General features: G+C 37.1%; 1 protein-coding gene across 1 annotated transcript in view; it reads left to right on the top strand.

The window, feature by feature from the left end:
• The window catches only part of LOC121296403 (beta-2-syntrophin-like), a 59,844-nt gene that overhangs the window by 24,148 nt on the left and 22,419 nt on the right, over positions 1-13,277 (top strand). Inside the window, exon 2 of the mRNA XM_041221920.1 lies at positions 2,918-3,128. Within this exon, the coding sequence (XP_041077854.1) occupies positions 2,918-3,128 (211 nt within the window). The remainder of the gene's footprint in view (positions 1-2,917; positions 3,129-13,277) is intronic.

Raw genomic sequence — 13,277 nt, forward strand, 5'->3', positions numbered from 1 at the left:
GTGATGGTAACACCCCATGTTTCTTTCCAATATTTGAAGCAATGAGAAATGATGTTTTTTCCCCCCACAACTGCACCTGTGTCATCGTCACAGAAATGTAGGAAAATGTTACAAAAGTCAAACAAGCCTGAAGCATCTCTCTGAACCATGATGTTATTTTCCCATTTTTCAATTTTTACAAATTTAGTTTTCTCTCTCCTGTGTGTTTGGCATTTACAGATGGGAGATGTGTCAAGTGCTCTTCCAGCATGAATGACATGTTTACAGTGCCCATCGTCAATTCTAATCCACAGCTCCAAATTGAAAATATATATGTATCATTTCTTTCACTGCTGCGGTTTGTTAAATTAGGGTGTCACTTTGTTCTATTTCGTAATTCCACAGCTTAAGCCATAACGCTACAGCACCCGGGGCCAATTCGGATGACTCATTTCCTGTCATTAAAGGTGCCAGAGCCAATTTAACTGGCCATTTCTCTATTTCTCTGAAGCAACTCATTACAATTCAATAAAGATGGAAATAACAGCTGTGGCTTCAGTAGTCTAATCGCGTCACATAGGGTCCGCTTTGGTGAATTCTTGCTTTTATGACGGTTTCTTAGTATGCAGCCTTCATAGAAATTGATAACATAAAACTTGGTGACGCAAGCAACTTTTGTTGATGGTCACAAGACGTGTGTTGCCTTGTAAATGCGGTGGTCACATGAGAGACAATTTGCCAGCACTCTGACAACACAGTAATGCATACCAATAGTCATTAATTTTTTATGATGCTGTCCCTTATAGAAGTTCCTCATAGTAAAACCATAGCAAAGTGTAATAAAGCATAATAAAAGCATGGCAAAGCATAGATTACCGTGCAAATATACCGTGGTAAAGTTTTATAAGGGGTATAATTTTAGGTGATAAATTATAAGGGGTATGCAATTTTAGGTGATAAAAAAACAGAGAGAGTTCGGATGTGGATTACAAGATAAGCTAGCTTGCTATAAAAATGTAATGTGGGCCCTTCAGTGTGCAAATAGCCAACCACCTACTCATTACGTCAAATTGTGTTTTTAGGGTACTGCTATTTAAATACTTCACTGAATGCCAAATATAAAAGTGCCATTTGATGTAATCCTGAAAGCGTTACATGTAGTAGAACTATGATCATATACCTATTATTATTATTTTATATTATTATTAAATTATGTTTAAATCTAACCACTATTTTATTTACCAGCTCCCCCAATCCCTGTATAACCTGTGAATGGGAACTTTTTAATTTCTCTTTTGAAAGAGTACTTTTTATGGTTAATGGTCATTCAAAATAACTGTTGTTATAACCATGTGACACTACTGTTAAATAGGATTGGCTGATATTGAGCATGTTGCTGGCTTGTGGCCTTTAGGTTTTAAAATGGTTGTCTCGGGGCTCCTGAGTGGTGCATCCAGTAAAAGCGCTCTGTGTGAGTGCGGGATGCACCCTGTAGCCCGGTTAGAGTCTGGGTTATTCCACAGCCGACCATGGACGAGAGTTCCCAGGAGGCGGCACTCAATTGGTCGAGCTTCGTTTGGGGTGTCTGGGTCAGCCAGGGTGTCCTCGGCTCACCGTGCACCAGTGACCCCTGTAGTCTGGCCGGGTGCCTGTGGGCTTGCCTGTTAGCTGCCCGGGAGCTGCGTTGTCCTCCCACGCTGTAGCTCCTGGGCGGCTGCATGGTGAATCCCCAGTGTGTAAAGAAGCGGTCAGCTGACGGCACACACTTCGAAGGACAGCACGTGTTCGTCTTCGCGTCTCCCGAGTCAGCACAGGGGTGGTAGCGGTGAGCTGAGTCTAAATAATAATTGGTTATTTCATAAAGAATAATTGACAATGACTAAATTTTAAAAAAAATGGGTGTCCTTTGTTCAAGCAGCTAGACAGCGACTTTTATACTTTACTAACTTGGTTTTTGATTTTAAATGGCAACACATTAGTGACTGTTGTTCTTTTCTTTTTTGGTGTGTGTTTTATCCTTTATCCTACTCCTTCAACAGGACCGCTAACAAGAGCTAGACCAGAAGAGACTGTCTGTAAACATATTTTATTCAGTAAATAAAGGTTAATCGCATATGTTCCAGATTTTGTTCAAACAACAAACAGCCTCTATGTCTTTTATTAATTATCTTCATGGGTATAGTAATTATCATAGTTAACTAATTAGTCTATATCATAGACTAATTAGTTAAACATGTTGTCTTTGAACTTTGAATGCTTGAACTTTACTTGCATTGCCTTTCATTCTTCACAGAAGAAGCATGGCTATTGTAATATCTAACAGAAAAACAGAAAAAATGGGTCAGCTGTATACAAATTTGATAAATACAAAAAGTTAACAAGATCACATTCTCTCTTTGGTCCTTCTAGATTCAGCTGTGTCTAATTAAACATTTACTTAAACTAGAATGCCTCAAACAGTAATTTACATTAATATAAGCCAGTATATAGACAATGGCGTTGTTCATTATTATGACAGTGACAGAATATAAGGTGGTTGCAGGTTACTATGTCACACTTTACATTTTTCCATATATCTGGAAAACCATTTATCCAGTTGTGATGAAACTTGGTATTAGCATTATTTAGCATAACGTATTGAGGGTGTTGTTTTCTGGGGATATATGGCAATGTCTGTCTGTCTGTCTGTACAAACATCTGTATGTTCTAATTTTTGAATCAACTAAAACTGCTTACTACAGTATATTGCGATGATACCTGGTGTACACATTATTTAGCGTAAGTTATTGGGAGTAACACAGTATGGGGTCATATGAAAGTGCATGTGCATCTGTTCAAGTCACACTATCTTGGGAATCACTTTTAAGGAAACTTTGCATTGCCGTTTGATGTTACTGACGTGACTGACGTATTTGTATGTGCTTGCTTTCCTCTGCAGTTAAATATATTAAAGAAGTCAGCCCTCTGTTTAAGAAGCCCTCCTTGGTGGCGGACCTGCCCTGGGACGGTGTGCGCCCCCAGTCCCCCAGCCTGAGCGGCAGCGAGGACTCAGGGTCCCCAAAACACACGGGCACCAAGGACAAGAAGGTGATCTCCTTGAAGATGTGTTACATCAGCCGCAACCTCACCATACCAGACCTTGAGAGCAGGTCAGTGGATTCGTTTACATTCGACAACCATACAAAGAAGCCTTAATACACAGAGTCCTTTTTTAAGTGGTTCTCTCATATTTATCCTAATCAAGCTTACATAAAATATATGTGAATTTCTTCCCCACAGGAACTAGATAAGAACATTCTTTAGCACAAGTTCTTGATGGTATCAGAAGATTCTTGTGTACGTAGGTGCCTACTGTATGACAATGTGACACCTACATTTTATATCTAGAAATCCTTTCATCCAATAGTGACGAGACTCGATCTTCTTTAGTACCAGTTATTGTATCAAAATCTGGGAATGCAGTAAGGTGTCTGTCTATCCATGTATTTCTTTTACTAAGTTATTCCAAGATACTAGAACCACATGCAATGACGATTTTTCATGGTACTGACACCTCTTTGCCTCGTCTATTGAAAGCTTATTCTTTGGAAAGCTTAGTTCTGGAAACTATCCATGACCGTTTCTTATCATATTGTATTCTGTACATACTATGCTGTAGGTCATTTTAATCTACTTTATCATTACACTGACAGCCATTTTTTCAGGTGCAGCTTACTTGTTTAAACTTAAGTTCTTTTTGGTAATGCTTAATTTCTTCTGATTGAGGGTTTTGAAGTTATGGTTGATTGATATAGCATTCCTTATGGTTTTTTTGTTTCATTCCAAAAGATATACATAATTTAATTGCGCAAAGTATTCAGTTTTTCTTTTTTTTTTTGAGTTATACTGTACTGTAATATTAAAATTGGTTTGTTCCTCTCAGAAAAGAGGGGAGGCGAACCTTGCAATCACTTTAAAATATGAACCATTGTGTTTTAAGTTCACACTCAAGTTAATTTGGCCGTGTTTGTTTAAAGTACGTACATGTATATCTAAATAGTTGTAGTATTATTATCTAATCTGTATTAACATCACTGCACGGATCTCAGATTTTCCTTTATCAATGTACACATTATGTTAAATGTGTATTTGATTTTTAATTTAGTTTTTTAAAGCAAGTGAAAACAGTAAAATCTCTTGCAGTCTTTTCCATTCTGCATTCCCATTGAAGGAACTGACACAGGTGAGTTGGTTCTGGGGTTTTTTAGGCAATATAATTTTTTGAGTACGGATCACTGGTTTCCCAGTGACTGCTGTGTTCTCAGGTCTTTCATACAACCTGACGAAGTTGACCAGAACAGTAGCATTGAAGTACATGCACGGAACATTTGATAAATATTCTTCACTAAAATTTTCAAATAGCAAATAAAAAACTAAATCACCCTTTACCATAATGCATGCATTTTTTTCATATAGGAAAACCTGAGGTGATGGCAATATATAATAGGTACGATCTGCTACAATTATTTTGCCAGCCCGTGTACTTTTAACATTTCAGTTACAGTCAGAGGCAAGAATGTAATCTTTTAATGTTCCTGTTTATCTTGGCACCCTGTCTGGCTACTGTTGTTTAAATTGGCAACGCCACACACATCCTGACGTCCCAAAGTAGAACTGATAACTTCTAGAAGCTGACAAATGAACAATGATGTACAGTCCAAAATAACAAGATACTGAAGCCTGCAAACACTGTGTGCACGTATTCTCCCAATGTCAAAGACATTATCTGTGGGAATTATCTAACCTATCTGAAATAAGTATTATTTTGTAATCTTCCAAGTACAGTGGAAAGGTATTCTATGCAGACTCCTATGTTCAGCTTTGAAAGACGCATGTTATAGCATTTATTTATTTTCTTTTTAAAAAATAGTACTGAGTTAAAGGTTGTCGCGACTTACTTTCAGGTAGTGTGTTATTGTTTTTCCCTTCCGGACTCACTTCACCTCAGCAGTATCTTCAGGGTCAAAGCATGTCACTGTAACAGGGGGAAGCAGCTTATTGGTTAATGACTGAGATAGTGGCACTGCCTTCTTTTTCATTTACTGTTACCCCTTTAAAACTGGACTGAAGTAATTTCTAAAATAATGTAGATCTAGTGTAATGATTCACAATGATGTTACGTGATTCCGTTTTACACACAATTAATAAGCAGCTTGCACTGATAAAAACTAATTATCTGGCAGCATCATAATATTCATAATATTTTAGGGGATCATTACTAGTGTATTGACACAAGCACATTGAACAGTTTAACCATTTTTCATTGCAAATTGCACTGTGAAACCCTTTCTTTGTGTGCAATCACACTCAAATAACTTCTATGGCAGTTTGGAATTATTACTAAGGAAATTATGTAATTCCCCCATATTTCATACCACTAAAGTGTGTACTGGACTCCAATGCGTTACCTTACTAATCCACAGTAAAACAGATATTAAAAAAAAATAAATAAATACACTGTGTAGAGAGACATTGCTGACAGACACGAAGAACTCAAGACAAGTAAATACATACTCAAGATCATAACCTGAGGCTTAGTAACATGTAGTAAAGGCAAAGTGTTAATTTCCCATTTCAAACTAGCACTCAATCTATGCAGTGTATGGAATGTCAGTTTTTGCACTGAAAGTGTAACACTGCAAGAGTAGAGTTTTAACCTTTTGTGCCACGTGACTAGAACACTATTCCTTCTGCATTGCCAGCATAAAATTACAACATTGCATCATTCTGTTACAATCTTTAATTGAGAATGTTACTCAACTAAGAAAATACTGGTATATATTTTTTTATGGAAGGCATAAACTTTCCCTGTGCTATATTTCCTTATATGGGTAAATTGTAGGCAAATTGCCTGTTCTATAGTAAATGTATTACATGGGCAATTTGCCCACGGTGGAAAATCAGGCCCTCTGTCTTCTGCTTTGGTTTCATCATGCAGTACTGGAACAAGGATGGGAATCTTGATTGCTTACAGTCCATAATTGGCAATCATCTCTGGTCTTTTTTAAGATAGACACTTGCTTCAGTGGTATGATTTTATCATTAATATTAATCCAAAAACACTAAATGTTAAGCACATTGAGGTACTTTATTGATCATCACAGCAGAGTCTACTTTGATCTAAATGGGCGGATCTTCAAATTGCTACCCTGTGATTTATGAACCAGATTTTTCCCAAGCCTCATTTCACTCTATTTTTGTAATGTATGTCATAGATCAATGGATGGAATCTCCACTTTGGGAAAACACCAGCAAGATGACTATAGAGTTAACGAGTGACTTACATTGCTTCCCCTTTATAAAACTAGATTCCATAGTTTAGAGGCCGTGTTATTTGCCATAAAATAAGCATGAAAATGCTAGTGCAACGTTATTATGGGGCAATTGAGAGCCGCGACCATGCTGCCTTGTAACTGGTTCTGCAGTGTAAAGGGTTGCCTTTCAAAAGGGGATCACTGTATTATTAAAATCCACTGTGAGATCCATTAAGAGGCTCCAATTACATTGTACTGAAAAGGTTAAACCTCTTCTGTGGATATATGGGATGGAACAAGCCATTTTGATCCCTAAGGCACTTTGTCAATCTTACCAATCTTTAGAGGCCAGGGATCAAACTCGTGTCCGATTTAGAGATTACGAAACAGAATTTTAATAGAGCTGTTTTCTAGTTTTCTAGGAATTCGTATCCAGTTTCTTGTGTGGGCTTCAGTCTGTCTTATACCTCAAGGTATCTGTGGTACAAGTGCTATACACATAACTTTCTAGTACTTGTTTAGAGAGGAGCCCACAGCTGTAGAAAACATCTGAACACCAAGTGTTTCAAGGTCAGTGTAGTAAATGTTGTATCCATTTACTACATGGGCAGGTTAAGACTATTTCCCAGTGGTAAGGCTTTTGCAAATGCCCTTAAATTAAAATATGTTTTAAAATCCCTGATTTAACTTCAGTAATCTACAGGGAGTGGACCTCATTGTTTGAATATGCAGGCTTAACTTAAAACAAACATTAAGGTCCCCTCAATGCTCTTTTTGCTGGACAGTGTGCAAATATTTGACTCTGCACATCACCTGTTTCTTTAATAGAGGATGGCGTCTTATTTAGGAAAGAAGGCATGAGGGCAAACTCAAATACATCTAGATGCAGACTACTGTGAAGGCTACCCTGAAATATTTTGAACTCTCTCTCTCTCTCTCTCTCTATATATATATATATATATATATATATATATATATATATATATATATATATATATATATATATATATATATATATTTTTTTTTTTAACTGATAGGGACTAGATTTGAAATCGGCTAGTAAAAACCAAATGAGCATTGATGGGCCAAATGGCCTCCTCCTGGTTCTTAAATGTTCTGTTATGTAAAATAATAATGTGGTATACATCCAGAAATTTATTTACACTGGAGTGGAGTAAACAGCATAGATTAAGTAGAACTTCAGTGGATATAAATTAGTAAGTTCTATAACTGTAATTTTCTTGATTAGTACTGTTTTAGTTTCAGAGTATGTGTTGTTTTATTAAAACCTGGCACTCTGTGAAGTGTATAACTGTAATTTGAACTGATCAAATGTTGAAGACACTGTGTTTCACCAGGACCTCTCTGACTCATTCAATAGAAATCCATATGTAATTCAGAGCACATTTTCACAGCTCTTTGCTGCGGATCAAGTGATTTTCCCCTGAGGCAGCATCTAGTCTTGGCAGTGATCCCTCAGACCGAGAGGCTGTATTGGTTTCCTTATAGGCTATGGCTATAATAGCGGCAGGATGCACTGGTCAGCTATTATTGTCACAGTTATTGAAACCTGAGATATTGCAACACTTCAATGCTGAGATACAAACTATATATTTCAGTTGCCAGTCTTCCCACTTGTACTCCAGTCTTTTGCTGTAGTTTTCAACGCTTGAGTGAGGAAAATCGATACAGTGCTTTTATTTAATTAAACATCTGTGACTACACAAGTTTTAATTGCAATATTGTTTGGAATCTCTTTCCATAAATGTAGGCCTGTGTCGTTGCAGTCTTGCAAATGGCTTGGGTTTTTAAACGAAATACAGTTGTTTGTTTTGCTTCATCATGACGGCATTTTGTGTAGTTTGTACTATATTCTTAGTTTTATCTTTTACCTTTTCTGTCAAGAAATAAATATATAGGTTCCCAGAGTGGCTCTCCTGGTACAAGCACAGTACGTGGTGTGCAGGGTGATTCATACAGTCAGGGATGCACAGAATCCTGTCCTGGCTGTTGGTCTTTGCTGGGCTATGTATAATTCTCCAACAGTACTGTGTATAATTTAAGTAATTGCAGAAGGCAAAGCTAAAACATTGCAAAGAGCATGGTTTCTTTGGGCTTTCTTCATTTTCATGCATCCAGACCGTAGAAAAGAGCATACAGCTCCCACCACATCACCTCTGAGTGCATGCTGAATCTATAACAGAGTGTACTGCCATCGTCAGGGTCAGAGACAAGCCTGACGCACCTCAGACCTGCCAGCTGCACAGCTCTCCTGCTGCTACCTGCTGCTAGCTGGGGAAATCGGATTGCTGCCTGCACTGTCATGACAAGAGCAGAGGAGCCACAAAACTGCTGTGCTGTGCACTAATCAAATCAGCACAAATACAGAGGAGGGTTACAAGGTGCTGTGTGCATTCAATATAGTGCTTGTATGAAAGCGTTTACCCTGCAATCGCTCTCTTATAATGGAATTATTGTAGGATATACAAGTTCACTGCTATACTTTATGTGGAGTTTTGACAGGCCATTGAAATACTGTACGCTGTATACCTAATATATATATATATATATGTGTGTGTGTGTGTGTATGTGTCATCATTTCGTGCACACGTTATGGTAAAGGCAAATTTTGATATTTTTAATGGTATTTTATTTGAAGCTGTTAGTAAAGAACATTTGTCGAACACTCCTTGTTGATACTTCAATGTTACACTTATAGTGCACTATGTTCACAGGAATGAACTAACTCAACATTGAAAATGTGTCTAGCTTCGGAGAGTTTAAATGCAAAAAAAATTTGTGGCAAAAATGTAGAATGTTGTTGGTTTTTTTTTTTTTCTGGAGGAATATTCCAAATTGCTTTTCTTTCTTCCTCTCCTGTTAGTGTGGTGTATGCCACAACATATCGCACATCAAATCAAATTCATGACATCAACCATGCCACATTGAGTTTCTATCATCGTGTTCTAGCAAGATCTGTAAGCTGATGCTTGAAATATCGTACCTTAGGCACCTCTCAGAATTCTCTTCAACTAAAAAGGCATTTGAAAACACACAGTGACAAAACAATTGCTCACATACCTCAGCCAATTCAATTCAACAACAGTTGTCTGTTTTTCAATATAAATTCAGACAGACTAAACAAAGATCTGTCATGAATAGAATCTGTTCTGTAGCATATAGGTATCTATAACTAATTCAGTGACAGGCTTTTCAACTGGAAGTCTTTTTCAATGTCTTCATTGAAGAAATGTTTATCATTGATTTTATTAGGTTTCTTTTAGTATTTGTAAATTGAACCTACAAGGTAACAGTAAAGCACTATATAATAGATATAGGACGGTGAGCCTCTGTGTATAGATAATAATGACACCCAGACCTCGACTATAAGCCTTGGTCACTTCACTTCTACCTGTGCTGATATTCCCTCAAGCAGATGTTCACTGTCCTGTAACCCTACAGTAGCAATCAAGTAATACAGTATCAGCAGTTGAAGGATACAGTTTTCAGTGCCTTGACAGGATGTGGTGCGATGAGCACTTTATTTTAGCACTTGGGTATAAATAATGCAGAGACCTGTCCTTAGTAACGTCTAGATTAAGTCACTGATACTGTTTCATGAGGTCACGTCTCACAGATTACTCCAGCGTTGTCTCCTGAATCTAAATTTCACAAGCCTCCCTTTTATCAAATGTTCCAGACCTATTTGTTCTGGGGAACTACTGCTGCTGAATAAATTTAAAAGGTGTCTTTTAAAAATGAGATCTGGAAATCAAACACCATACCGAAAATGTGTAGTAGAAGGTTAGGCATATTTGTTGAATGGTTTAGTGGCTGTAGCAGGTAATTGAGAAGGGCTGGGTTTGATCTAGTCTGACATCTGTCCTGGGTTTCCTTGCTCTGTGTTTATTACTGTAATATTGGGGACAAACGTGAATCGGCTCACCTGTATCAGTACAACAGAATGCGTAACAAACAAACAGCCTCATATTGCACTACAATAAAACACATTGGTGTACAGAATATATAGAATGTACAATTCTGGATAAATCTGTATGTTTGTGGCCATTTTGGTTCAAAATCGATAAAAAAACACCAATAGTAATTTGTGAAATTTTACCCATATAAATGTTTACCACGATACATTTGCATGATAATTCTGTAGTTTTCCCATTGTTATACTATGCATTTACCATAGTTGACCATAGTTTGTCTTTTAATATGATTTACCGTACCTTTCTGCATTTTGCAAACCTCACCTGTTTTGCCTTGCTTTTAGTGGGCTTTGTTGCAGTTTGCTGTGATTTTGCTATGGTAAACATTTATAAGGGAAATGTATCAATACAAATCTTTAAAACCTGAAAAGTATGTATTAACATAGCTTGGGTCTTTTGAATGATATGGCATCATTCAAACCCCCTTGGACCCCAAGCCATCTATTATAATACTTGGTATATTTATTGTAGTATTCAGTATGTTATAGACTTTAACTTATTTTTAGTTTTTGGTGATTCCATTCGATACCTAGAGATGCAATTATAGCCCTGTGTTGATGGAGTAACTCTAGCTTCTTTTGGATAATATAGTGAATTCCTACTTGCTGAAAATACAATCACAGTGGGAGTCAGGCGGGATGGAATTCTGCCAGCCGGGAAAGGTTATAGAAACTTGACAACAAGCATTCCTGTTAATCCTGTCTGCAACACAATGCTGCCTTCTTCCATGTAATCAAAGAACTGTGGCTAAATGGTAGTGAAAGTTCAGTTCAGTTTTACTGTACAGCTGCAGTTAGGTGTTTTCTTGAATATGTGTTCTATTCTTTTTACAATGCAGCTAGACTGCTACATGTTACCAGACCACTCTGCTGTTGATATAACACCAATACCTTTACATAAGAACAGAAGAAAAACGTTCCAGACAACAGGAGGCCATTTGGTCCATCTAAACTCGGCCAGTTCCTACTATCTGATTGATTTCAAAATGTTATCAAGTTGAGTCTTGCATTTACCAGTGATTGAGCATCAACAACATGGCAACCCATTCCATACATGTTTGGTATTTGGATCGTACATTTTTGTGACTGGCATGGAACAGTTTACATGTGTTGACATTAAATTAAATTGCCCTTGTAGCTAAAAGCATGTCAGCAACTCCTCTAAGCGTTGTGTTACTACACTGTCATTTTGACATACAATGGTGGATTTGTTACAACGATAGAATTCAGAAGGAAATACCTTCAGAGTCAATATTAGGCCTGTAATTACACTGCCGTGTCTTACTGTGTAACATACTCAAAAGACCTGTGAATAATTGTGTACTACCACTGGATGTATCATTTGAAATATACCACTGGTGATGGAAAATTGTGTGCATTTATTCTGTAGGTAGACAGGTTTTGGCTTGCTCCCCTCGGAATGGAATCCAAATATCTTTTAACACAAGAAAAGAGCTGTAAACTTGTAACAACTAGGGTCTGTGGTTTAATATTAGCCAGGTTAGGCAACTCTTAAAATAGTACAAGTTGCTGCTGCAGCAACATTATATTCTTTGGGGTATGTACATGTATTGTTCTGTTTCTTTTTCATAAATTTGTGAACCTTACTCTCCCTCTGCTCCTCCTTTCATCATAGCTCTAGCACCAGTCCACTTCTCCAACTCTCGCTCCCTCCCAAACTCTCCCTCGATGACTCCTTCCATCCCCTTCTCTCCCCCCACCAGGAAACACCAGTAAAAGCTGCAATCTAATGTATACAATACAGGCGTATGATATAGACGATATGAAGATGATGTAATTTTCCATTTGTATCATTGCTTGTTGAGTACATTTCTTACTTTGATTAATTTTATACATTTAGTTTTCTTGTGCAATATAGCATTTTTGTTTGTATAATTTCGAAAGCATTTAATAGAAAATAGAATATAGTGGAAATAGTTTGGAGCATGTTGTGATGTATTGATTAGTGGTAATTTATTAAACTGGATAAAAGTAATTTGTTGTTGTTTTACAGTAAACTCTTGCATACAGTTTTAAAAAAAAAAAGAAAATGTGCCATATGGATACAAGTCTTTCCAAAGACTGTGGTGTCATCAGTTAACGTAAAGTTGCCAAGCAATGTAATTGTAAATGTTGCACAAGGTCAGGTTCGTTGTTAAAGTAGTAGTTAATCTTTCCTCAGTGCTGGCACTCTCCTTGCTAACCCAGGAACAATACAGTTGTTGTTGAGTCCAGCTTGCTTATTTTAGGATCACCCTGTACCTGTATAGTGTATATGGTTATACAGTATTGCATTGTTATTATTAGACAAAAACTACAATATTCTCATAATTAAGTTTTTCATTGATTGTAGCCAGATTGTCCCTTTCTGAGTGAGTTTAAGTATCATGATTTAATTAGCTGATTTTGAAAAAAGTGAATCCGTGCAAAAGTCACTGATTGTAAACCAATTAATGGCTCGATCAGTAGTTATGTTTTACAACATCAAAAAATATATAGAATGTGTATTTTATATAATTATATAACCACACTAATAGCTGTGCAATGCAATAGATAGGTCCACTCTGTTCTGTTAAAGAATGCTAACGCTAGTGTTTTATGTCTTTTGGTAAATTCCTGATTTTAACTTCTGAAACGCAGGATGCTAGTCAGACAGTAGGCACAGCAGACAGTTTCCAGGATAACCCCCCACAGACCCCGCATGGAAAATCTAGGGTGAAAGATGCACAGAGATAAAAAACCAAACAACTTCTAGCATTTCAGGGCCCATGGAAAGCTGTGAAAACAAAAATGCAGACATTCCTACCACACAGTCGACCGACGAGTAGATTATACTTCACAATAACTTTACAAGAACTGAATACATCAAAGAAATGGTTTTCAAAAATGCCTTGTTTCTGGAAAACTAAATACAGTAGTTTACAATATGACAGTAACGATGTTGTCCATGGATAGCACATTTTGTCAGCTTTGACTGTTCTACACAATAAGACATTGTGATTCAGAGAGGA

This window comes from Polyodon spathula, chromosome 21, assembly GCF_017654505.1.
Source record: "Polyodon spathula isolate WHYD16114869_AA chromosome 21, ASM1765450v1, whole genome shotgun sequence".
Lineage (NCBI taxonomy): Eukaryota > Metazoa > Chordata > Actinopteri > Acipenseriformes > Polyodontidae > Polyodon > Polyodon spathula.